The sequence below is a fragment of the Erythrolamprus reginae genome, chromosome 5, assembly GCF_031021105.1.
Source record: "Erythrolamprus reginae isolate rEryReg1 chromosome 5, rEryReg1.hap1, whole genome shotgun sequence".
NCBI lineage: Eukaryota > Metazoa > Chordata > Lepidosauria > Squamata > Dipsadidae > Erythrolamprus > Erythrolamprus reginae.
This window is the reverse complement of record NC_091954.1, coordinates 88,413,487-88,439,858: the sequence shown is the minus strand read 5'-3', so window position 1 is coordinate 88,439,858 and position 26,372 is coordinate 88,413,487. Positions and strand designations below refer to the sequence as shown.

At 37.4% G+C, this 26,372-nt stretch overlaps 1 protein-coding gene across 7 annotated transcripts in view; it reads right to left on the bottom strand.

Annotated features, from left to right (window-relative positions):
* The window catches only part of LOC139168065 (carboxypeptidase B-like), a 122,762-nt gene that overhangs the window by 26,921 nt on the left and 69,469 nt on the right, over positions 1 to 26,372 (bottom strand). The window contains exons 1-7 of one of the 7 annotated variants that reach the window (XM_070753390.1): positions 20,959 to 21,007; positions 14,833 to 15,029; positions 13,342 to 13,498; positions 13,173 to 13,248; positions 4,751 to 4,875; positions 2,771 to 2,870; positions 1,300 to 1,401 (exon numbers count right to left, since the gene is read on the bottom strand). In XM_070753390.1, coding sequence (XP_070609491.1) covers positions 1,300 to 1,401; positions 2,771 to 2,870; positions 4,751 to 4,875; positions 13,173 to 13,248; positions 13,342 to 13,412 — 474 coding nt within the window. In that variant the 5' untranslated portion in view covers positions 13,413 to 13,498; positions 14,833 to 15,029; positions 20,959 to 21,007. Of the gene's footprint in view, positions 1 to 1,299; positions 1,402 to 2,770; positions 2,871 to 4,750; positions 4,876 to 13,172; positions 13,249 to 13,341; positions 13,581 to 14,832; positions 15,030 to 17,784; positions 17,818 to 19,500; positions 19,517 to 20,958; positions 21,008 to 24,470; positions 24,530 to 26,372 lie in introns of those variants that run through there. The other 6 variants (XM_070753388.1, XM_070753391.1, XM_070753385.1 and 3 more) reach the window with 6 other exon arrangements.

The following is a 26,372-nucleotide window of genomic DNA, read 5'->3' as shown; positions in this document are numbered from 1 at the left end:
TTTAACCCTTTAACATATTTAAATATTTCGATCATGTCCCCCCTTTTCCTTCTGTCCTCCAGACTATACAGATTGAGTTCATTAAGTCTTTCCTGATACGTTTTATGCTTAAGACCTTCCACCATTCTTGTGGCTCGTCTTTGGACCCGTTCAATTTTGTCAATATCTTTTTGTAGGTGAGGTCTCCAGAACTGAACACGGTATTCCAAATGTGGTCTCACCAGCATTCTATATAGCGGGATCATGATCTCCCTCTTCCTGCTTGTTATACCTCTAGCTATGCAGCCAAGCATCCTACTTGTTTTCCCTACCGCCTGACTGCAATCTTAGTCCTAACAGAAAATAGTCACATTAGGATTGCATATAGCAGTTTTTTCTCCCTAACATACATGCACATTTCTCAGTCACATTTTTATGATGTATTTATAGGAAGTTCTATTATGGGGGAACCATTCTTTGGATTTCAGTTTCTGAAACTAACAGAAGGTGTACATCAGAATTTGATGAAACTCAGGTCCAAATGGAAAAAGAAATACTTCGTTTGAAATCATAATAATGCAATCAGATAAACAGAACCAATTCAATCTTGGCATTACAGAAATAGGGAACTGCTCCTTTTATTATTGTCACTTTCTGTATTTTTGCTTATTCTAAAAGGGAGATTCTATACCAGTTGATTAATTAGGCACAGATATTCTTATGGAACCCCACGCCTTCCCTCTTAACATTTAATGTATTATTGCTGTAAATCTAAATCTAGATCAAAATCTAGATCTAAATTACTACATGGGGGTTGAGGGAAGAATTAGATTTTCCTTCTGACATGCTAAAATCAAAAAGGCTTTGTTTTTTTTGAGTTAAGAGGGAAATCTGATCAATTGTTTGCATCTCATAGTCAAGGAAAAAAGAGGGGGAAGTGGGTTCTTTCTGAAGTTTATAGATCACTTTATAGCAAATGTGTTTACAAACAACAGATGAAGTACACCATTAAACAAAAGTAAATTACCATTTACCTTTCTCATAGGAATATGGCTGAATTTTTATGTGCAAATTGTCAAAAGCTTTTATTGCAGACTGTGATATTTAGGAAGACTTAACTATCAATCAAAATGGATGAAAAATGTTTCCATAAAAGAATTTATAAAATCTACAGTATGTTGGTTTCCTAACACATTTTTTAAAAAATACAAACACATTTCCAGGATCTACAAAAGCATAACAAAAGTTGCCATTTCCTAATTGCCAAGAGCAAATCTGATATGTTGGCTTTAGAAACAAATTTAAAAAAATATTGAATACCTTCAAGAGTGGCATTGGACGTCCTTCAAAAGTTGTTCCTATCTCTGATCGGGAAACAAGACTTGGATTTGCATTGGCCATATCAGCTGTCCAAGCATCTATCTGTCAATTAAAAAATAGATCAGAGTATTTAATGACAGAAAGAAATGATGTAAAGAATGACTTAGACTAATTGTTCATGCAGATAACTGTTGCCTAGATTGAAAATATTGAAAATATTTATATTGAAAATATTTTTTCCTTTTCTGAAGAATTCAGACCAATGTATTAGAAGTGATCAGTGCCCAGAGACTGAGTTATATATTTATCTTTCTTTGGTGCACAGCTAAAAGAGCAAAAAGTAGTAAACATTTCCCTTATCTGTTCCCTTTTACCAGGGGAAATAACTTGGACATAAGTAGGACAGTGTAAATTAGAAGTGGACAACCTAAAGCCAGAGGATTGCTACTTGTCTCCACAGCCTTGATAATTTCCAGAAGCAGCAATCAAATTCATTGCTTTAATGAGCTGGATCAGGAAATTATTAAATACATGACTAGAAACATGACTTAGTGTTGATTCAATAAAAAAGGACAATTTAATTAAATAGAGGTGTTTTTTCCCCTGGCTCCATGTTTCATTCAAAGGCCAAATGCAGCCCTTCTCCTGAAGAAGAAGCAAGCATTCGCAACATAAATGGTGTCAGCAACTTGGAAGAAAGCAGAGTGCATCATGAACATCTTGAATCACAGACTGTCACTTTTAGATGTTCATATTTGTTTTTCCAGTCTAGTTCTGTATTAATTGGTTGGAACTTCCCAGTTCTTAAAAAAGGAGACAGATCTTTCTTACCTAGGAACATGTTAACTAAAAGTTCTAGGGTTGGAATTTATGTAGAAAACGACAGTGCTACCTCTATTTACAAATTTAATTTGTTCCGTGACCAGGTTCATAAGCAGAAAAGTTTGTAAGAAGAAGCAATTTTTCCCATAGGAATCAATGTAAAAGCAAATAAGGCGTGCGATTGGGGAAACCACAGGGAGGGTGGAGGCCCTGTTTCCTCCCAGGAGATTCCTAGAGAGGCCCCACGGAGGCTTCTCCCCACCTTTTCCTGCCCTGTTTCCTCCCAGGATATTCCTAGTGAGACCCCATGGAAGCTTCTCCCTGCCTTTTACGGCCCTGTTTTCTCCCAGGAGATTCTTAGAGAGGCCCCACAGAGGCTTCTCCCTGCCTTTTCCAGGTACAGTTTCGGAGGCTCGGGTTTGGAAAATGGTTCTTGAGAAGAGGCAAAAAAATCTTGAACACCTGGTTCTTATCTAGAAACGTTCGTAAGTAGAGGTGTTCGTAGGTAGAGGTACCATTGTATGTGTTCTTTTTCTAAACCGCATGTTCTTTATGCCTGAGAAATGACCATAAGGAGCAGAGTAGTATTTTAAAGCAAAGCTGCCAAATGGAACGAAAAGGAGAGTTTTCACATGTGAATCTTCTTTACCTTTTCCCAACTATTATATTTTTCATACTGGTATCCAGCAGCCCGAGCACGATTGTCCAGTTGCCTATCAAGGGCAACCTGAAGATTATCAATTAAAATTCTGCAATGAAACAATAATACAGATTGGTCAAAATGTGTTCTTTCAATTTCTTCTTGTATTCCCCAGATTTTCTAAGATCTGATCTTTCACCCCATATTAAAGAAGCAAGTTTATGCATTGAATTTATTTTATTTGAAAATCTAATTTTGCTTTGACAGAAAGATCCTAAGCCAAGCATTCTCCAGATAGGAAGAAGAGCCAATATATTTAGGAATTCCTAACCTTAATGATAGCATATGTTGGTAGTTGTAACTCAATATATCAAGAGGGCACCAGAGTGGGAAAGGCTGGAAAATGAGCAACATCATATCCTTGTTCACTGTAATTTGCATTTGGAGAATATGAGACACACAAATTGCAGTGCAACTCAACCTTCATAATACTGTAATTAACAATCGATCTAGTTACACTGACATGATGTCAGGGTATCTCAGATGCATATCAAAGGCTCCTATCTTGAATTGTTGTAGCAAGGACACTTCTCTGAAGTTTGTCAGGGACAATCTTTCAAAGAGCTCTGTGGTGCAGGCTGAATTGTGTACATTCATCATTGGAGGAACTAGCATCTTCACACAGGGTGAAATAATTCTTTCCTTTGACACTGTGACAATCCCACACTGTCAAGGTCTACAGTACTACAAAATTACCAACCGAGAGCAAAACAATAACTCATCGGGGCATAATTAATGGATGGATTCCACCTTCCACAGCTCCGTTTTCATTTTCTATCCACTATAATTTATACTTACAGTTTTGGGGGAAAATGTAAATTATGTGTTAAATAAAGTTGATTTTGTGTTAAACTTGAGGACTTTGTTTTGTTGCTCTGTTTCTCCACCTCATTGGATGTGATATTATTGATTGATTGATTTGATTTGATTTGATTTGTATGCTGCCCCTCTCCGAGGACTCAGGGTGGCTCACAACATATCAAAACAATATACAATATACATATATAAAAAATCCAATTAATATAGCTAATTTTAAAAAAAAACTCTAGTAACATTTAAAATCGTTCATTCCCATTCACACAGCAAGACATACTACACTTGTCAGCCAGGGGTCTAGGGTCTAATGGCCCAATAGGGAGTTCGTTCCAGAGGGCTGGGGCCCCCATAGAGAAGGCTAGGTCCTGCCAAATGACATTGTTTAGTTGATGGGACCTGGAGAAGGCTAATTCTGTGGGACCTAACTGGTTGCTGGGACTCATGTGGCAGGTGGTGGTCCCAGAGGTAATCGGGTCCGATGCCATGTAGGGCTTTTTAGGTCATAACCAACACTTTGAATTGTGTCTGGAAACCAATTAGCAGCCAATGCAGTCTGTGGAGAAATATGGGTATGCCTTGGAATGCCCATAACTGCTCACACTCCTAGCTTTTTTGATATTCTCTGAGGCAAAACTCTTACTCTCTATCCCCTCCATCCTATCTTTTTTGATTGGATCCTAGAATTAATTACTACTCACATTTCTGGTTGACTGTTCTGTTCTAGATTTCAGACATATTGACTGGTCAATTTAAAAAGACCTAACAATGCAGAGATTCAGTTCTCTCTGTACGTTGAGTATATGGAATGTTTCTGGAAAAATTATACATAAGGCAACATTATATACCATAATGTATGTTAGTAGAACTATTTGGTAAAAATAGATTACTTTTGGGGACAAAGTTAAAAAATTCCAACAGTTTGAAAGTGATGTGAAAACAAAACAAATAAAATTTAAGATTTTTGGGAAAAACTAGAACTAGAGAGGGATCAAAACTGACAGATGCATTCAACTTTAATCACTATTTTTGTTGTTTTGATAGCACAATCTACATGGAACTTTGTGCACCATTGAACCACTTATACGTTATGTAATGAATACTGCAAAAACATACTCATAGTTCAACCCATGATGTTGTAGAATGCTCTCAACTTCAGAACATCTCTTGGCTTCAATTCGGAAATCAACAGTCATCTCTGCTTTCACTAGTTCAACAGAATCTGGTCGCCAAAAGTCAACCTGGACAGAAAAAACCATGTCAATAAAGAACGCATGATTTCAGGCTGGCTAAAACGTTTCCCTCAATGCTCTTATTATAGTATCCCTTGGAGTTATGTAGTGAAATGGAATAAATCATCATCATCTTTTAATGAACCCATAATCCCTTGCGGGGTGGAGTCTGGGCGACTGAATGGAGCTAGTAGAGTGTTTGCTGGGTGCCCTTCCAGTCACCAATGTGGAGTTTTGTTTAGTAGATATATTCTCAATGTGCCCAGAGAGAGAACTATCCACCTTTACCTACGATCAAACTCACAGCCTCCTGATTGAGAGGCAGGAGCTCCAGCTCTAGGCCACCAACCATTCCCAGAAATGGAATAAATGATGGGTACAATATAGTTCATTATTTGTTTATTAAATGCATGTCATATTTCCTTTAGAAATTTAAACCACTATACATCAGGGATGATGTATTTAAAAAATGATGAAGTCACACTTAGGATTTTTCGCAAGAGAATCAACTCCTTTACATTTAAACAACCCAAATTTTATTCAAGCTTGTGGAAAAGCCTGAAAAATAACATTTGGGCTACATCAAGAGCCGGGGTGGCGCAGCAGGTAGAGTGCTGTACTGCAGGCCACTGAAGCTAACTGTAGATCTGAAGGTCAGCGGTTCAAATCTCATCACCGGCTCAAGGTTGACTCAGCCTTCCATCCGTCCAAGGTGGGTAAAATGAGGACCCAGATTGTGGGGGCAATAGGCTGGCTCTGTTAAGAAGTGCTATTGCTAACATGTTGTAAGCCGCCCTGAGTCTAAGGAGAAGGGCGGCATAAAAATTGAATAAATAAAATAAAATAAATAAAATAAATCATTAAATAATAATAAGAGGGAGATTGTGATCCTGCTATATAGAGCGCTGCAGAGACCACATTTGGAATACTGTGTTCAGTTCTGGAGACCTCACCTACAAAAAGATATTGACAAAATTGAATGGGTCCAAAGACGGGCTACAAGAATGGTGGAAGGTCTTAAGCATAAAACATATCAGGAAAGACTTAATGAACTCAATCTGTATAGTCTGGAGGACAGAAGGAAAAGGGGGGACATGATCGAAACATTTAAATATGTCAAAGGGTTAAATAAGGTTCAGGAGGGAAGTGTTTTTGATAGGAAAGTGAACACAAGAACAAGGGGACATACTCAAGTTAGTTAGGGGAAAGATCAAAAGCAACATGAGAAAATATTGTTTTACTGAAAGAGTAGTAGATGCTTGGGACAAACTTCCAGCAGACATGGTTGGTAAATCCACAGTAACTGAATTTAAACATGCCTGGGATAAACATATATCCATCCTAAGATAAAATACAAAAAATAGTATAAGGGCAGACTAGATGGATCATGAGGTCTTTTTCTGCCATCAGTCTTCTATGTTTCTATGTTTCTACTGCATTCAGTAGATATCGGCTCCTGGTGTGTTGATTTCTGTGAAATGGCCCAAGAGATTACATCTGCAAGTGATACTGGCAGTGGATGAAATGGTGATATGATACGTAGAAATGGCCACAGCACAGAAAAGGGCAAGGTTAGGTAAGGGTAAAGTTTTCCTAACACTATTTGAATGGCACTGACCCTAATTGGATCACTGAAAACTTTTAAACTTTTGTAGTGCCTGGAAAGATCACAGAAAGGTCAGTGATTGTATGTTGTTGACATATGACGGTAAGTCTGTTACCTGGAGATTACATGGTCATTATGTTGGGCAGATAGCAAAAGATACCACTTTATTTTTTGTAAAAGAAAAAATGGCAGTGCAAGGACCTTTATTGAATTAGAGAAGCAAAACAGAAGTAAATTGCATTGTAAGATTATTTGGACAAAAAATGCCCAATAATTTTTTAGTAATGATAGAAAGTCTTCTCTAAGTTGATCTCATGGACAGCCTGTATAGTTTTCTTAGCAACAATATGAAGGTGGCATCTTGTAGTGCTTTTATAGGTCTTTTTTTTCTGATGCCAAGTCTAGTTTAGAAGATTGATATTTCTCAGAACTGAAACAGTTCATACAAATCATTTACAAAACACACACAAACTTATTGAATGTAGCAATACAGTATCCTTCAGATACTGTATACCCCAATAACAATAATTTAGAGAGTTAAGCTGGGATGATTTGTACAAAACCATCTGCAAACATTCATGAGTATGGATAGATTGGACTCTAGGTTTTTCTTGTCCTAGTCTAGTGTTTCACTCACCAGTCACCAGTGTTTCTCAGTTTTGACAACTTTAAGATGTCTACAGTTTAATTCCAAAATTCTGCAGCCATCAATTGCTGAAATTCTACATCCAGCTACTGCACTAAATTTGTATGTTTCAGGCTTATTAGCTCTCGTTTCTGCTTTCCTATGTTACCAATTTTTCCTAGGTAATACATATATATATAAATCTATAACGCAATTATGGTTGTATTAAAGGAGTTTTCCCTTTTCCAATATAACCCAATTTGCATACTAGGATATATAGGAGAACTGTCAACATGAGAAAATACAATCCTATAAATATCCTAACTGGAATGAGTTGAAATCATTATTTTGGCCATTAAAAGCTTCATTTCTATATTTGTTGCAAAGTATGTCTGTACATTAAAGTCCCAGAATAACTGGAATCCACAAGACCATCTTTAAAATGCCTTCCAATAAGAACTAACCCAAAGAAGTTGTTTCAGCATGGAGAAACAAATTAACAAAAATTGTATAAATATATTGCCTTATTATAGGATATACACTGCTCAAAAAAAATAAAGGAAACACTTAAACAACACAATATAACTCCAAGTAAATCAAACTTCTGTGAAATCAAACTATCCACTTAGGAAACAAAACTGATTGACAATCAATTTCATTTTGTTGTCAGCACATTCAACTTTGTATAGAACAAAGTTTTCAGTGAGAATATTTCATTCATTCAGATGTAGGATGTGTTCTTTGAGTGTTCCCTTTATTTTTTTGAGCAGTATATATTCTTTTAAATTAGAGGCTTATAGCCACTTTTCATTTGGATGTACTGAATGGTTCTTTAGAGCCTTCTTGTGACTAAAGCATTTCTGAAAGGTGCCTGGTATCTAAGCAGTGAACAAATATTATTACTTCTGGCACTGTTATCCATAAACAAGGTCAGCTGTTATCTAAATATGCCATGACAAATATGACTTTTCTTCTTAGATCATATATGGTTGCCTGAGATAACAATTAAAAATAACTATAACTCCATCCTTGCTTTTGCTGTGGCTTCACTTTATATATTTAATTTATTATTATTATTTTTACTTCACTCACAAGATTGTATCATACCTTTCCTTAAATGGGTGCTTTTTATTGAACTTCTGGTGCAATTCATTCATAGGACTAATCCAAGGTAAAATTTGTTTATCCAGAATTTATAAAAGCAAAGCAAAGCAAAGCAAAGGAAAACAAAACATCGGAAAGTTCAATGCTTTGAAAGTCAGCTTCAGTAAAACATAAATCCTAATTTATTAGAGTTTTTCATTATGGCCTGGGAAGAAGAAAGAATATATTGCTTCTAAATGTTTACTTGGAAATGATGTACTATAATGGCATTTTATTCCCAAGAAAGTACATATAGTACTGTAAATCCTTTATGTTAAAAACTATTATCTAATGGTCAAATGTATAGGTAAGAAATCAATGTACATATGCAGTATTTAAGTAAAATTTTATGAATTGTTAATGCAGAAATATTTGGAAATATTTAGTAGCGTTACGGATGCTTTAAAAATGAGTTGGAGGAAGCATTTTGGACTCTGGGTGAGTATATGTCAGCTATTAATTTTAAAAGCCTGACTTTTTAAAGTTTCTATAAACAATTTGTTTATTTTTCCCTTTTTTATCCCTTGAGTTTTAATTAAGTGCTTTGAATGTTAGCCAATTTCTCACTTCCGTACTAGGAAATCAGTGGTTATAGAAAAGAAAAAAAAGTATCAGGATAATCCAACAATTCCATCTGAATTCCTCTCATTTTCTAAAACAGGTTGATGTAGTATCTTTGCAAAATATTTATTCAGTAATTTTATTTAATGTACCAAGTCCGAACTATTTATTGAAATCTGTGTTGTTTATTTTTCTTAGACTAGATTCCGATATACAATATGAATGATAACTGAAATAGCCTCCTTCAAAATCATTGGGAACTTAAATGTAAACAAATTATAGGCAGTGTTAAATAGTGATTATTCCAATGCTGTTTCCCAGCTGAGATTGTTCTCTAATTATAGCAATTTTTCTGATAAAAGATTTAAGCACTAGAAGCACACTGATCCTACTCTGGAATGTCAGTTCCAATTACTTCTTGGACTAGAGATAAGATACCTATAATTTATAGCTTGCCAAATATTCGTTTTTGAAGCGAGTCCTTATAATTGTGAGGCCTATGGACAGTGATGGGATACTAAAAATTTTACTACCACACTGTGGGTGTGGCTTTCAGTGCAAATTGGGTGCTTTGGGGTAGAGTTCCCTTTTTGCTACCCTACTGCATCCCACCCCGTCCGGTCAACATCCCACCCCTGCCTATGGACCATCGTAACTACTTAGCAACTGGGTCATGATGATTTCTACCAAACTGTCCTGTTCTCTCATCAGATGGCTATCTAACTTTGCATGAAGTTTGTTTATCAACATACTTATAACATAATAGTGCAAATGCCTGAAACTTCAGACATGCGAAAAGCATAACTTAAGAGTTTTCAAACTATAATGTAGAATGGAGCTAGATATGGGAGAGTCCCAAAAATTCCCTGTGTTCAATGAAAAGCCCTTCTGACATCCAGATATCATTCCTAAGTCCACGTCTCATAAAGATTAGAATGTCCTTTCTTCTCCTTTGCAGCTATTTGTCAACATCAAAGCTAAGTGCTGTCTAACTGCTGTCTCTGATGGTTCTTTCTCATGCCATAATCTGGTTATATCAAGGTCAGAAAACACAAATTTGAAATGAACAAGAGGTTCACTGAGCATTCGTGGGAAAAAACCAAACAGGGGAAGCTGATAATAAGCCGAAACTTCAGCAAGCAACCCTTCAACAGCATTTGTGATGGCACAATTTCTTTGTATAGCCTATCATATTTTGGGGGGGACAGAGATCATTTTTATTCAAAAATGTAAAGCTATGAAAAGGACTATAAAGGCAGATTTTGTGCTTAATATTTTTCATTGGTTTAAAGATTGTTCGTTGTTTATTATTATTATTATTATTATTATTATTATTATTATTAATAATAATAATAATAATAATTAGATTTGTATGCAGCCCTTCTCCGTAGACTCGGGGAGGCTCACAACAGTGATAAAAACAATACATGGTAACAAATCTAATAATTAAAATCTAAAGTAACAGTTTTACATTAAAAAATCTAAAAAGAAAAAAACCCCAATAGATAAAATACATACACACACTCATATCATGCACAAAATTACATAGGCAAGGGGGGGATGTCTCAGTTCCCCCAAGCCTGACGACAGAGGTGGGTTTTAAGGAGTTTACAAAAGGCAAGGAGAGTGGGGGCAGTCCTAATCTCTGGGGGGGAGTTGATTCCAGAGGGTCGGAGCCACCACAGAGAAGGCTCTTCCCCTGGGTCTTGCTGGTCTCGTTTAGCACTGTGAGAATGCATGATGCTTTACAGAGTAATATATTGAAATACATTAGCCTGAATAAACATAAAATCCCACTTGTACATGAGGTATAATGCTAAGAGAAAATTACAGGGAAGGAATTGGCCACAAAAGAAGGATGCATTGCTAAGCAAGGTAGCTAAGTGATTTTTTTTTTTGCTCCATTTATGACTTTTCTTGCTATAGTTATTAAGTGAATCACTGCTGTTGTTAAGTTAGTGACAAGGTTGTTAAGTGAATCTTGTTACCCCAATGCTTGCCAGAAGGTTGCTAAAGGTGATCACATGACATTGCAACAGTAGTGAGTACATGTTAGTTACCAAGTGTCTCAATTTTGATCATGAGACCACAAGGAGGCTGCAATGGTTGGAAATATGAAAAATGATAATAAATCACATTTCTCAGTGCTATTGTAACTTTGAATGTTACTAAATAAATGGTTATAAATCAAGGACTACCTGTTAACACAGAGAGTTGGCCTCCTCCTCCAGGTCCCGTCGACTAAATAATACAGGTTGGCGGGGCTGCTGGGAAGGCCTTCTCTGTGGTTGCCCCAGCTCTATGGAACCAACTACCCCCTGATATCCATACTGCTCCCATCCTACTGGCCACAAAGACCTGGCTTTGGTGGTAGGCCTGGGGGACATGAATTGTACATCTTTCATGGCCAAACTGTATGAATGGCGTGTATGCATATGATTGTGACTGTTTTTTATACAAATTAATTAAATAAATCCAATTGCAATAAATCCAAATCCAATTACAATAAATCAAAATCCAATTATTACAGGGTTCAGTTTTATATATTATATTTGACTTCTTTTTATTGCTTGCATCTTTTTGTATTGTATTATATTATTTTGTAAGCCGGCCTGAGTCTTTGGGATTGGGCGGCATAGAAGTCGAATAAAAACAAACCAACAAGCAAATGTCACTGATTACAGTGGAATTACACCCAATTGTGTATAGGATTGCAATTGCAATTCTTAGATATGTTGAGATGCTCCAAACAATATTGATATTGCTCTTGAGCTCCATAGGTCAGTGACCATAATAATAAATTCTTCACTATTTTGTAAAATACAGTAGTCCCTCACCTATCGCTGGTGTTACGTTCCAGACCCGGCCGCGATAGGTGAAATCTGCGATGGGGAATTTATCGACTGATAGTACTTTAGGGGGGACGCTCCCTGCTCCCTTTCTCCTCCTTCCCACTAGCTCCGGATGCCTGGAGGCGAGCAATGGCCGGCTAACCTTTCCCCCCCACTACTACTTACTCTGCGCCTGAGGAAAAGAAGAGGAGGGGGGCAAAAGAATCACCGCCCCCGAGCATTCCCGACCCACTGCTATTCTTTGCAGCAGTTCGGCCAAACGTTGTCTTTTTTGCCTTGCCCCGGCTGGAAAGTCCCTGGTGAGCTGCCCCGGCTGGTTCTTTTTTTTTCTCTCTCTCTCTCTTTTCTTTTCTTTTTTTCCCCCCTCCACCCGCCAAGCACTTCCTCTCCCGCCCTCGAGCCCAGTCTGGAAATCCCCGCCGCGTCGCATTCCTTTCTTTGCTCGCACTCGCTCGTTCGCGTGCTGCCGGGAGCTCTTTCTACAACCCCAAGCACACCGCCGCCACCACCAACCACTAAGCGCGCCTCCAAAGACTGCCTTCTCGGCACTGGCGAGGCGGGTTGAACGAGGGGACGGGCCTCCGCCGGAGCTCAGTCCCCGCCCCGCTCATCATTCACCCAGCCGCGGGCTGCTTGGCTTGTCCTGCCCTTCCAAACTTCTAAGCGCCGTATCTGTGCCAACGCTGACTTCAAAACCCGCGATGAAGTGAAGCCGTGGTGGGTGAAGCGCAATATAGCGAGGGACTACTGTACAGAGATCTTGTATCAGGATGAGGAGAAACAAATCTCTCTGAAAGTTTTGTAGTTTCAAGACAGCATTCCAAACAGCAAATAAAATGTTACTGGGGTTGAGCTGCTACAACTCTTTAAAAAGTAAAGAGAAGTGAGTAGAATGAAATGGGATCTGCTGGTTACTTAATTTTCACTCAGTTTTCTTTTTAGAGATAAAATCCAAAACAAAGAGGAAAACCTCAATCCTTTCCTTTCCCCTTTCCCACAGGCTAGCAGAAGTATTAGGTAAAGACAATTAAAATTATTTATTTATTTATTTATTAGATTTGTATGCTGCCCCTCTCCGTAGACTCGGGGCGGCTAACAACAGTAATAAAGCAACATATAACAATAAAAATTAAGTCTTCGGAGAGGGGTGGCATACAAATCTAATAAATTATTATTATTATTATTGTTGTTGTTGTTGTTGTTATTATTATTAATTAAGAGAATTAAAATGGATCCTGCTTGTTCCTTTCTAATGGCCAAAAGGAAGAGATCTTATGAGATTGTAGAGCTGGGGAATCTCTTAAAGAACAGCTTGTCCAAGGCTTCCACAAATTTGACAATATCAACATGTTCTATTACTTAAAGTTCTAGATGTTAGTATGTGCTGCATTTCCTAGTTTAGCCATCTTTATTGCGAGAACAATGAATGGGTGACCTCATTATTTATTAGTGTGATATGCTATAAAATGAACAGTATTTTAAGCATATTTCCCTAACCATACTCCATATTGGAATTTACCTGCATAATATCGGCTAAGTAATTGAGAGCATGTACTTCATCATCATTGCGGGGTGTGACACGGTAAACCTTTTCCCTAAAGAAAACAGTGGAAAGACATTACTTATAACAGAAAAGTCATTGCGCTATTCTGAAATGTTCTTACATATTATTTAGTGTTCCTACTTACCCATCAAATCTATGAACTGTTGCTTCGGTAAGAGCTGAAGAGGCACCTATGAGAAGCAGTAAAGTCCACATCTTGCTTCTCCTGTGAAATGGTGAGGTGGCAGTGGAGTTTTTGCTTGCTTTTATAATATCACATCTCTTATCTTTCTCAAGCCCAACTGTGAAAACCAGACCATTTTCCATTGATTAATTTCCTGACCTTGTTTTGTTTGATAAACTATTTTTTAAGATAAGGCTCACCTGTGGAAATAGACAAGAAAATTCTCACATGGAAGAGATTAGAGGGTAATTTTCATCCAAAAAAAAACACAAAAAAAAACAGAGAGCTTTTGAACTAATGAAAATTATACATAAATTTAAAGATCTCAGAATTTCTTCAGTAGGCAGATTGAAGGAGTCAAATTGCTCCGAGGTGGACTGCTGGCAATGATGGACTGCTGAAACTGCTAGGAGGTAAGTCAATAACTATAAATGTCTATAGAATGTTCAAATTATTTAACTTATTTTTTAAAGACTGCTTTATTATTGTTTTAGACAACTTAACAAAACAAAGAAGCATTTCTTTATTGATTGATTGATGGATGGATGGATTGATTGATTGGACTTATATGCCACCCCTCTCCATGGACTCAGGGCGGCTTACAACATTACAATAAATAAAACATTCTAGGCCAATTAATAGGCTAATAACTTTAAAAAGTTTCTTAAAACTAAACATTTAAAATCAAAAAAGTCAAACACATACTATCACACCAGATAGATTCATTGGGCAGAGGCTGGGGTCTGATGACCCCAAGCCTGGCGGCATAAATGTGTTTTTAAATTCTTATGGAAGGCAAGGAGGGTGGGGGCGGTGCGAATCTCTGGGGCGAGCTGAATCTAGAGGGCTGGGGCTCCCACAGAGAAAGCTTTTCTCCTAGGCCCCGCCAGCCGGCATTGTCCAGTTGATGGGACCCTGAGGAGACCAACTCTGTGACACCTAACCAAACGCTGGGATTTGTACGGCAGAAGGCGGTCTCGGAGATAATCTGGTCTTATGCCATGTAGGGCTTTATAGGTGATAACCAACACTTTGAATTGTGTCCGGAAACCAATCGGCAGCCAATGCAGTCCGCGGAGTGATGGAGAGATGTGGGCATATTTTGGAAGGCCCCAAACTGCTTGCGCGGCTGCAAAGTCGTATCAAATTTAAAGATTTGGAAAAGTATAATCTGAAATGTAACAGTGTCTCTTTTAGTATTAAGATAAGGCAGCTCAGTTAAATTCTGAAATTAGTCATGTTTGGAGTACAGTAAGACCTCACCTATCGCTGGTGTTACGTTCCAGACCTGGCCGCGATAGGTGAAATCCACGATGGGGAATTTATCGACTGATAGTACTTATTTAAGTATTTATATTGTAATTGTTTGGTAAGTTTTCATTGTTTAAAGTGTTTATAAACCCTTCCCACACAGCATTTATTTTAGATACAGTATTTAAATACAGTATTTACAATTTTAGATATATTTTTTTTGAAAAACCTGCCGATCAAGTTCCGCGGGCTGTTTAAATCTGCCGATCGACTTCCTCAGAAACCCGCGAACCAGCGAAGATCCGCGAATGATTTTTCTCATTAATATTTCTTGAAAACCCACGATGAAGTGAAGCCGTAGTAGGTGAAGCGCGGTATAGCGAGGGACTACTGTAGATCTATTTAAATAATTGGGAGGAGTTAGTGTGACTACATTTAACAAAACTTTCTGTCATTAATATATTGCCATACCGTACTTTTCTCCAGTTCTTTGCTATTTTTATGGGTCAGACATACATGCACAGAACACTGTAGAAAGTGTATATATCATCTGTGCTGTTTCCTGTTTGCTGTTTGGAAAACATAGAGGTAGAGGCCTTTTTTCCTTGTTTTCCTCCCCCAAAACTAATGTGTGTCTTATCTTCCGAAAAATATGGTAAGCCAAAAACACCCTCTGAGAGCCCTTGTGAGCCAAAAATCAGCTGGCTGGCAAACACATCTATGTTGGAGCTGAGCTAGGGCAACAACTTGTGTGCCAGCAGATGTGGCTCCATGTACTACCTGTGGCACCCATGCCATAGGTTTGCATTCATTGCTATAGGGAGAGGCTTGTGTTATAGTATATAATGAAGGGCACTTAATCAAGAAGTTAATATTTCTTTTTCTTGACTTAAAAAACCCCAAAACAGTGGCAAGTGTGATTAAAGTAAACAGCAATCATACCTTACTGGAAATATTAGAGGTCATTCTACGTGTTTTCGGAGAGGGGCGGCATATAAATCCAATAAATAAAATAAATAAATAAATAAATAAGAGTAGTTACAGTAATGTGTTTGATCTGTTGACATACTTTAGAAAATTGTTTTGTTTTGTTTTTTCTTAGAAGTTTTCTTAACATATTGTGCTTCCGCAATCTTCCATCAATTTTATTCTAGCTTAGGTTTATAGTACAGGGTATCTGAAGATCAAGAGGCTGTACTGGTTTTCATCAGTACAACTCATAACTCCACAAACAAAATTTGGCTTTTTAGTCAACGGTCATCAGAAGAAAGTATGTTGCAAAATAAATAACCTCAGTGTACAGATAGTGAAGTCAGCAACCATGTGTCATATTGGCAATAATAGTGTTGTTATGAGAAAAAAGGTTAACAAGCACAGTCATATTTTCAGCTCCCTGGGTGTTTGCCAGTATATTGCACATCCATCTTAGCTAATGGGATGAGGGATCTCAAGATTAGAAATCTTAGTTTTCATATAAAAGGTTGGGTTAAAACCAAGCTTTAGTTATGTCTATGGCAACTGACCTCAGTTAACTTCTCAGTTAAAATATCCCAGAAGGGATGTTGATTACGTGGAGACAGATATTTTTTTAGCATTGATACATTAGAAAAAGAACAAGAATTTTATTATCACTTTCTCACAGGCGATGAGCAGAGATGAGGACAATATCAACAGAATACCCTACGCAACTAGACTTACAATCCTAGGTTTAGAAAGCTTAGAACTACATCACCTTAAACACGACCTAAGCATAGCCCATAAAACCATCTGCTAGAACGTCCTTCCTGTCAATGACTACTTCAGCTTCAATCACAACAACACTCGATCACACAACAGATACAAACTTAAAGTAAACCGCTCTAAGCTCCACTGCAGGAAATACGACTTTAGTAACCGAGTAGTTGATGCATGGAACTCACTACCTGACTCTGTAACATCATCACCTATCCCCCAAAACTTTACCCTTAGACTATCCACTGTTGACCTCTCCCGATTCCTAAGAGGTCAGTAAGGGGCATGCATAAGTGCACCAGACTGCCTTCCGTCCCCTGTCCTAATGTTGTTGTTGTTGTTGTTGTTGTTGTTGTTATTATTATTATTACTATTACTATTATTATTATTATATTATTATGTTAAATATTATTATATCTTTGCATACCACCAATATGTACTTGACAAAGCAAACAAACAAATAAATAAATAAAATCAGGAAGATTTAGTGTCTGAAAGTCAAATTGAGGAGCAAGAGACGAGAGATAGGAAAGATATGGTAAAATCTGAAAGAGAAGGAGCAAGAACACAAACAGAAGTATGAACGAAAGGAAGCTCAAAAACAAATACTGAACAATAAAACAGAGGAAGGAGATTTTAATTTATTGTCAATTAATATCAATGGTTTAAATTCACTCATCAAAAGAAAATGTTTATTATTGGACCTACAAAAACAAGAAATGGAGATAGTCCGCCTACAAAAGGTGCATATAAGAGAAAAAAATGTTAATTTGTTAAAATATCCAAAGTTAGGGAAATTATATTCGGTGCTTACCCAAACAAAAATAGATGAATTGCAATTTATATAAAATAATAGTTAAATTCAAAGCAGATATATATCTATTTATTTTGTACCCATACTTTTGTTGTAAGCTGCCCCGAGTCCTTTGGGATTGGGCGGCCTAGAAGTTGAACAAACAAACAAACAAACAAACAAACAAACATACATACATGCATACAAGCATACAAACATACAGACAAGGAAGGTAGGATATTAATTGTAATTTGCACTGACTGCAAAAATGAATACTATTAGTGGGGATATATGCACCAAATAAAAATCAGATTTTTTAAATTCCAAATTGCCTAAAATAATAACAGAAATAAAATGGGACAACCTATGTATGGTAAGCAAATTTAATATGATCGTAGACAATAAAAAAGTTTATAAATGTATAGACAAGAAAAAAATTAAAAGATATCTACCAAAACCTTATTCAAATATGGCTGAAGAATTGGATATATACAATGCATGGAGGAAATTAAATTCACAAAGGAGACAATACACATTTTACTCAAATCCCCACAGATTATGGTTGAGAACAGATATGGTTCAGATGAATCCAGAGCTGATGACCAAAACAGAAGCAATAGACATCTCACCAAATAAATGGACCAACCATAAACCAGTCAAAATAAAATGGAGAGGAAGGAGAAGAAAAACAGCCAGGTGGTTACTCAGTCAAAATGTTTTAAAGGGGAAAGCATATATATAAAAGAATTAGACTTCGGGTCCTATCAACTAAACAATGTCGCTTGGCGGGACCCAGGGGAAGAGCCTTCTCTGTGGTGGCCCCGACCCTCTGGAACCAACTCCCCCCAGAGATTAGAATTGCTCCCACCCTCCTTGCCTTTTGTAAGCTTCTTAAAACCCACCTCTGCCGCCAGGCATGGGGGAATTGAGATACTCTTTCCCCCTAGGCCTTTACAATTTTATGCATGGTATGTCTGTATGTATGTTGGTTTTACAATAGGGCTTTTTAACTGTTTATATTGGATTGTCATATGCTGTTTACTACTGTTGTTAGCCGCCCCGAGTATACGGAGAGGGGCGGCATACAAAGCCAATAAAATCCAAAAAAATCAATCAAGTTAAAGAGTAAGAGATATAAAAAACATAGTAAGTACATCGATATGGTATGCTGTAAATGATTTTTTAATGGTATATGGTGTTATGTAATGTTATTTTTAAATGGTGGTTTGTATTGAATGTTTTTAAAACTGTTTAATAACAACTATTTTTTTTAAAAAAAAAGAATTACTTGTCCTGAGAATTATTCGCCGATTACCATAACATATTCTGTAAAATAAACTCTTTTCAGATAATAGAGTAACACGTCTCTAATTCCATACCAGAATGGAAAAAAAAGAAGGGAGAGGTATCTTTCAGTTTTCAGAGGGTGTAGGAAAACACTTCACTACAAGTACAAAACCTTGACCCGTGGCATAACCTGCTGTTTTGCGTTTGGTGAGGAAGAGATTTTCAGTGTTGAATTGTCAAAACTCATCACTGATAAGATAAGAAACAGCAGCTTATTTTTTCTTTTACAGCATTACTCTTGAATGCACTCCAGAGGCCTCCGAGAGTTCTTTGAAGAGGCTTGCGTGTTGCTTGGGGGAGACCTCTCTACTTTTATATTATTAATAGAATCTCCTTTCAGTTCAGCTCAAAGGACACTTTATCTTTCTAACTTCAGAGTTTGGAGACCAAGATGGCCTATTTTAGTAACTTCACTGAGGTACTTTCTCCACACTGACTCATTGTGTATCAGTATAGTAATCTGTACTAAGAATACCCGTATGGCCATTGGTGCCATTGTGTCTGCTTCCTTCTGACTGGAGCAAGCTGTAAGGACTCCTTCCTTTTAAATACTTTCTATATTAAGATTACACATAAGTATTTTGCTCACACTTAGAAACATAGAAGACTGACGGCAGAAAAAGACCTCATGGTCCATCTAGTCTGCCCTTATACTATTTCCTGTATTTTATCTTACAACGGATTTATGTTTATCCCAGGCATGTTTAAATTCAGTTACTGTGGATTTACCAACCACGTCTGCTGGAAGTTTGTTCCAAGGATCTACTACTCTTTCAGTAAAAAAATATTTTCTCACGTTGCTTTTGATCTTTCCCCCAACTAACTTCAGATTGTGTCCCCTTGTTCTTGTGTTCACTATCCTATTAAAAACACTTCCCTCCTGGACCTTATTTAACCCTTTAACATATTTAAATATTTCGATCATGTCCCCCCTTTTCCTTCTGTCTTAACCAGCTGTGCCAGAGCTGCTCCTGTAAAGGCCTCTACTATATTCTTACTTTTGCATGTACTTCACTTATTTTATGATTTATTAGGGGTGGGGTGGGGTTTTTTTGCACCTTGACCAATCTTAGCACATCAGTCCTATATATATGCATATTGTATTTGGACAGCCCCTCCAAGCTAATGTCAACAAAGCATGGAAAACATGTTTAAAAAAACATTCTGCAATAAAATTAACCTGTTGTCAAATGCCTGCCCAAATAAGGACATTATGAATTTTCAGGACTAATATGCTAAGTAGAGAATTTTTGAGAGCTGGAGTTGATAGAATTATGCAATTGCTATTATAATTTTATCTTCAAAGAATTGTGCATAAATCATATAAGCAAAAACTGAGCCCACATTATTTTGCAAATATTTTATTAATCAAAGAAAATGGAATGTGTCTATCATCTCTGAGGAATATTGGCTTTGATGCTTTGTACAACTTACATCATCCTAATAGTACTTAAATTACACATTACAAATATATTCTATATCTCAGATATTTACCCATTGTGTTAAAATATGAATTAGTTATTCATTGTTTATTAAATAAACCACCATTTGCTAAACTCAATAGGGTTTTGGTGAGTTTAGAATTGAGCTTACCAAATGATGGTTTATTTAATAAACTATAGATAATGAATTCATTATTACGATGGGTAAATCTTAGAATATATCACATGAAATTTTAAGCTAAAGCCAGACAAAAACCATATATGGGTTTCATAAATGTGGAAACACAACCATTTACTTTTTGTAATAATTATGTTTTAATATTTTGAAGGTAGAAATATGCCTCATGACTCTGTAAGGGACATATGGTTTTGCTATATTGTCTAAATCTTGATTAGTCTAGAAAATGTTTAAGCAATATGAACTTTGGTATTCCCAATTTCACTAAAGCCATTTTCCTAAACCAGCATCATCCAGATATATTTTAACTCCAACAATCCCTAGCCAGCATTAGAGAAAGCCAAAATAACTCTATTATTAAAAATACCACTCATGGAGATGATCTAACACAAGGTTAGTTTGAACTCTTAAAGGTGAATGTGCACTTCCAATAATAAGACAAGGTGAACTTTGTGCAAACACACAATATTGTAATTAAATTCTTATCATCTCAGAAATGACCAAATCGTCAATGTCTCAGTGATTTTCTACACAACAATAAGGGCACTGGATCTTTAAGCAGGAATTGCCACTGCACAACTTTTTGCAAGAGATAGCTACCGGCATGGAATTCACTGTATTTTATTATTAATTTATCCAACCTCCCACCTTTTTTGATGCTGTATGGTACATTTAGCCAATTAAAAAATAACCTTCATATCAGCTGAAGTACCAGAGAATGGAAATAGATTTTGTTAGAGAAATGCTACCAATTAACTTTAACTATTTTTAAGATGGCAGGAAGGAAGGAAGGAAGGAAGGAAGGAAGGAAGGAAGGAAGGAAGGAAGGGACTTACTCTGATGAACTGCCTGTTCTCTAAGCTTAGCTGCAGGCAATAAAGGCAAGTACTGATTGGTTGTCAATTTTGTTTGAGCTGCATAAACTCATGAATTTAGGAATAGTCTATGCTCATGGCATCATGAAGACTGCAATTGATAATATAGAAAACTTCCAGCTGCATTTTACATAAAATCAGAAGATCTGTGAGATGAAACACTTGAGAATTTTCACTTTTCAGCCTAAGGACCAAACTGATCATGGATTAAGTGGACTATCCACTGGTAATGGGAATTCTATTGCCTAAAAAGTATAGAGCTAATCCAGCATGCACTCCCATACTTACCAAGTTACTACATATTTATGTACGCTCTTAGTAGGCTTTATTATGATGGTCCACGCAGAAAGGTTTGTAATCAATTCTTTCTTCCTCTTCATTGTTTAAAGCTCACTACCTTATCAGATAGATTTCACAAGCATGCAAACACATAATTGTAACAATTTCATATGATTACATATCTTTGCATGCATTACAGAGTTTCTGGCAGAATAAAGTCTAAGTAGCATTACTACATCTTAAACTATCAGCTACTACTTCTGTGGATCTAGCACAGAGAAATGGTTGAGTATCTGATGCAATAGCCTTCAACTTAGTTGAAGTCTAAGAGGTAACAGATTAAGTAATAAGTAGTGTGGACTTCACCTGATGAGAAAGAATAGCATCTCTTGCTTTTTTGGTGATTTTGAGAAACCTGGAAATAGTAAAAGGTTAAAATGTAATGTGTAATACTTTTAAAAATTTAATAAATCATATCAAAATAATTCCAGAGCTCCCAGGAAACAGATTGGCTTCCCTTGTGTCTCTTTGGAAATCCTAAAGAAACTGTAATAAACACCAAATTAATTATGAGAAATCACGAGAGATTGCAATAGGAGGGAAGGGAGATATAAAACATTTTCCTCAGGATATTGGTTGAGGGGCGGGATTTGAAATTATCTCCAAATAAAAACAAGTTTTTTCTTGGAGTAATGCTGTGCAAAATACCAATAAAAGTAATCTAGCATCTGCCAGTTTATTACTCTGTCACTAATAATAATAATGTGTCTTTTGGGAAGATAAAGATATACAGTATATATATTTACAGTCCTTTTAATTCTGTCTTAATCTATGGAATTGCTTTCTAAAATCTCCTTTCTAGGCTGATTTTAGAAAGGCTGCTAAGGTTATTAATGTAGACAGGTATCCAAGAGTCAGCCTCATATATTCCTTGGTTTATTTTCAATAAATTTAAGAATAGCCTTGCTGGATCAGGCCAAAGACTAGATTAGTCTAGAACAGGGGTAGGCAAAGTTGGCTCTTCTATGACATGTGGACTTCAACTCCCAGAATTCCTGAGCTAGCAGGAATTCTGGTAGTTGAAGTCCATGAGTCATAGAAGAGCCAATTTTGCCTACCCCTGCTTTAGCATTTTGTTTTGTTACAAGCAAGAAAACTAATATCCTAGTCCACAATTACAAAAAATTGAGTTTAAGTTTGGATAATATGCTAGGCTAATATCAGTGGTGGATTGGATTTACCTGGAAACTGATGTGCTGTGTGCGCATTTAATTCATTTGGCTGTGCCTGGCATGTATCCAAGGTTAAATTTTGCTTCCATGCATGCACAAGAAGCAAAATCTCACTGAAATCTCATTAGGGGATGTTCGCGCGTGTGTGATTTTGATGATTTTTTTGCTTCTGCGCATGCATAGAAGAAAAAAATCACTGAAATCTTGTGCAGGTGAGCATTTCCTTATGAGATTTTGCTTCTGAACATGTATGGAAAGCAAAAAACCTCACAAAATTAAGAAAAAAGATGGTTCCCGCCATGGGACTGGCATCGGAGCAGTCACGTGCAAATTGCACAATCTGGTGGCCGCAACCGATGCAGAGTCGCCTACTGCAGCAGTAGGAATTCACCATTGGCTAAAATATGGTCGTTACTTTATGTTTCTATTTTTCAATCCTGATTTGACTGGTTTTCAGGATTTTGACTCCCAGGGCATGTTGAAGCATGTTACTCTTTTCTATGTCAGGTCATTGTGCATTAATAAGAAATTCTTTCAGAACTGGAAGGAATTCAACAAAATTGTGTTAGTAGAAGTGAACATTTGGTCATGCCCTTGGGGCTCTCTGACTTGGAGTTTGAATTCCCTGTTTAGTTTTGTCTCTGTTATTTTTAACCGAATGGCTGCTTTGCAGTTCTTGTAGACATTTATATACAGTATATAGATACAAACCTTCGATTTGTGATTGGCTTTGCCTAATTGAATTTTAGCATGTGGCAATAAGGCATATATTAGCTTTGCGGTATCAGAAAATGGATTCCTACAAAATTGACTATGAAATTCCCCTTCAAACTGATCTTATGAACTGTATGCAGAGACTTATCAGTTAAAAGCAAACTTAAATTATTGACCCAAGTTACTTCTTAACAACTGCTTGGTGCTGTAAAATTTTGTTTATGTTGTATAAAATTAGTATAGGATAGAACTGTTCATAACTTTTCCTGAACTTGTATCAATTAGGACTGGCCCCACCCTCCTTGCCTTTCGTAAACTCCTTAAAACCCACCTCTGTCGTCAGGCTTGGGGGAACTGAGACATCCCCCCCTTGCCTATATAGTTTTGTGCATGATATGACTGTGTGTATGTATTTTATCTATTGGGTTTTTTTCTTTTTAGACTTTTTAATGTTAGAAGCATAGAAACATAGAAACATAGAAGTCTGACGGCAGAAAAAGACCTCATGGTCTATCTAGTCTGCCCTTTTACTATTTTCTGTATTTTATCTTAGGATGGATATATGTTTATCCCAGGCATGTTTAAATTCAGTTACTGTGGATTTATCTACCACGTCTGCTGGAAGTTTGTTCCAAGGATCTACTACTCTTTCAGTAAAATAATATTTTCTCATGTTGCTTTTGATCTTTCCCCCAACTAACTTCAGATTGTGTCCCCTTGTTCTTGTGTTCACTTTCCTATTAAAAACACTTCCCTCCTGGACCTTATTTAACCCTTTAATATATTTAAATGTTTCGATCATGTCCCCCCTTTTCCTTCTGTCCTCCAGACTATACAGATTGAGTTCATTAAGTCTTTCCTGATAAGTTTTATTGTTATATTGTGATTTTAGATTTTAATTATTAGAATTGTTACCATGTATTGTTTTTATCACTGTTGTGAGCCGCCCCGAGTCTATGGAGAGGGACGGCATACAAATCTAATTAAAAATAAATAATAAAATAATAATAATAAGCTTTCCACATTTTTCAGAACTAGGCTTATAAAATCTCCTTGAAGAGGACAAAAGCAGAAGATGACTCATTTTTCCTAAGCTGAAATTTCTCCACCTAGTTCACCATAATTTACAACTCTGTTTTGTTTTCTGTGCTAGCTGGCCTTCACAGATGATGTAAATTACAAAAGGCCTCGGCACTGTCTGTTGTTTGTGATCTGGCGGCATGATAACATTAATTGCAAGAGAAGTACCTTCAACTCCAGATAGTTTTAACATGTGATAGGTGACCTTTTCCAGGAGCCAGCTTGAGCATGGGGTCAGTCAGCAATGCAGGCTCTTGATCAGAAAATTCCTTTTTAAAGGCAAGTGAAAAGCCATTGGCACTGCTTGTAAAGAGATTCATTGAAATGAATCAGACCTCCTCATCCACAGAAGGCAAGCCTGGAGAAAGATCTTCAATGTTGTGTTTCTGCCTCTGATGAATTAAATGAATAGAGGTTCAAACTGTTGCAAAACCAAGCAAAAATCAGTAGTGTCTGCTAAGTAGACAACAAAGTCAAAATGGTGGACAAAGAACCACCCAATTTAATGTGATTGTCATATGCATATTAAAGGCAAAAAGAGATTTTATCAGGCTGTTGTGCGCTTATAACTGCCTGATCAACCTAGAACGAAGAACTAAGCAACCTAGAACTAAGGAGAAATTTCCTAACAGTGAGAACAATTTAATCAGTGGAACGGCTTGCCTTTGGAAGTGCTCTATTACAGGAGGCTTGTAAGAAGAGGCCAGACAACCACTTGTCTGGAATGGTATAGGGCAGGGGCTACTAGCTGGAACACCTAATTGGGCTCGCCTCTGCAGCTCTGGAGGTCCCGTGACTTTAAGCAGACTTATGCTGCTGCACCTGCACAGCTAGTGAAATTGTGCAATGGAGACGCAGGTCCACTTGTGTTCCGGTGAGGTTTTTTACTTTCGCGCATGCACGAAAGCATAAAACCTTGCCAGAACACGGGCGCACCTGAGTTCTCCATGCACGATTTCGCTACCTGCATGGGGGCAGCAACATAACTCTGCTCAAACTCACAGGACCTTCAGAACCGCGGAGGGAAGCCCAATCAGGCGTTCCGGCTAGTAGCCCACCACCGGTATAGGACCATGATGGCAAACCTATGACATGCCTTCCACAAGTATGCATGTGAGCTCAGGTCTTCAACTGCAATGTGTGGCAGGGATCCTCAGTCTGTGGAACTGTTAGCTGGGGACAGAGGACCCCTGCTACACCTTGCAGTCTAAGCCACCCCACTGCCCCTCACCTGCCTGAGGAAGAGAAGTCGCTACCACCGTTGGTACCTGAAGTGAGCCCTCCCCACCTGCCTGAGGTATATCTGGCAAATGGGTGACTAGGAAGGAAGGATACTGTTTACTTTGCCTACATCCTTGTGTAACTTCGCTATCTCCCCCTTTGATCTTCCTCTCCTTAATCTCTGGTGATAATCTTTATGGCTCTTTGTAAATTTATTTATTTATTTATTTATTCTTTGTCCAATATACAATACATATGGAAGAGAATAGACATTAAGTAATATATATAACGATAGAAAGTAAAAAGAAGAGAAGTAGATGGGAGGGAGAGAATATATATGATATAAGAGATGAGAGAATATATATGATATATATATAGATAAGGAGAGAATATACAGTGATACCTTGTCTTACAAACTTAATTGGTTCCAGGACGAGGTTCTTAAGGTGAAAAGTTTGTAAGACGAAACAATGTTTCCCATAGGAATCAATGGAAAAGCGATTAATGCGTGCAAGCCCAAAATTCACCCCTTTTTGCCAGCCGAAGTTCCCGTTTTTGCGCTGCTGGGATTTCCCTGAGGCTCCCCTCCATCGGAAACCCCACCTCCAGACTTCTGTGGTTTTGCGATGCTGCAGGGGAATCCCAACAGGGGAATCCCAGCATCGCAAAAACGAGTGCTTTGCTGGCAAATGAAGTCCGGAGGTGGGGTTTCCCAGTGAAGGGAGCATCAGTGAAATTGCAGCATCGCAAAAACACCGAAGTCCTCGAAACCCCACCTCCGGACCTGTGTTTTTGCGATGCTGCGATTTCGCTGAGGCTCTCCTTGCTGGGAAACCCCACCTCCTGACT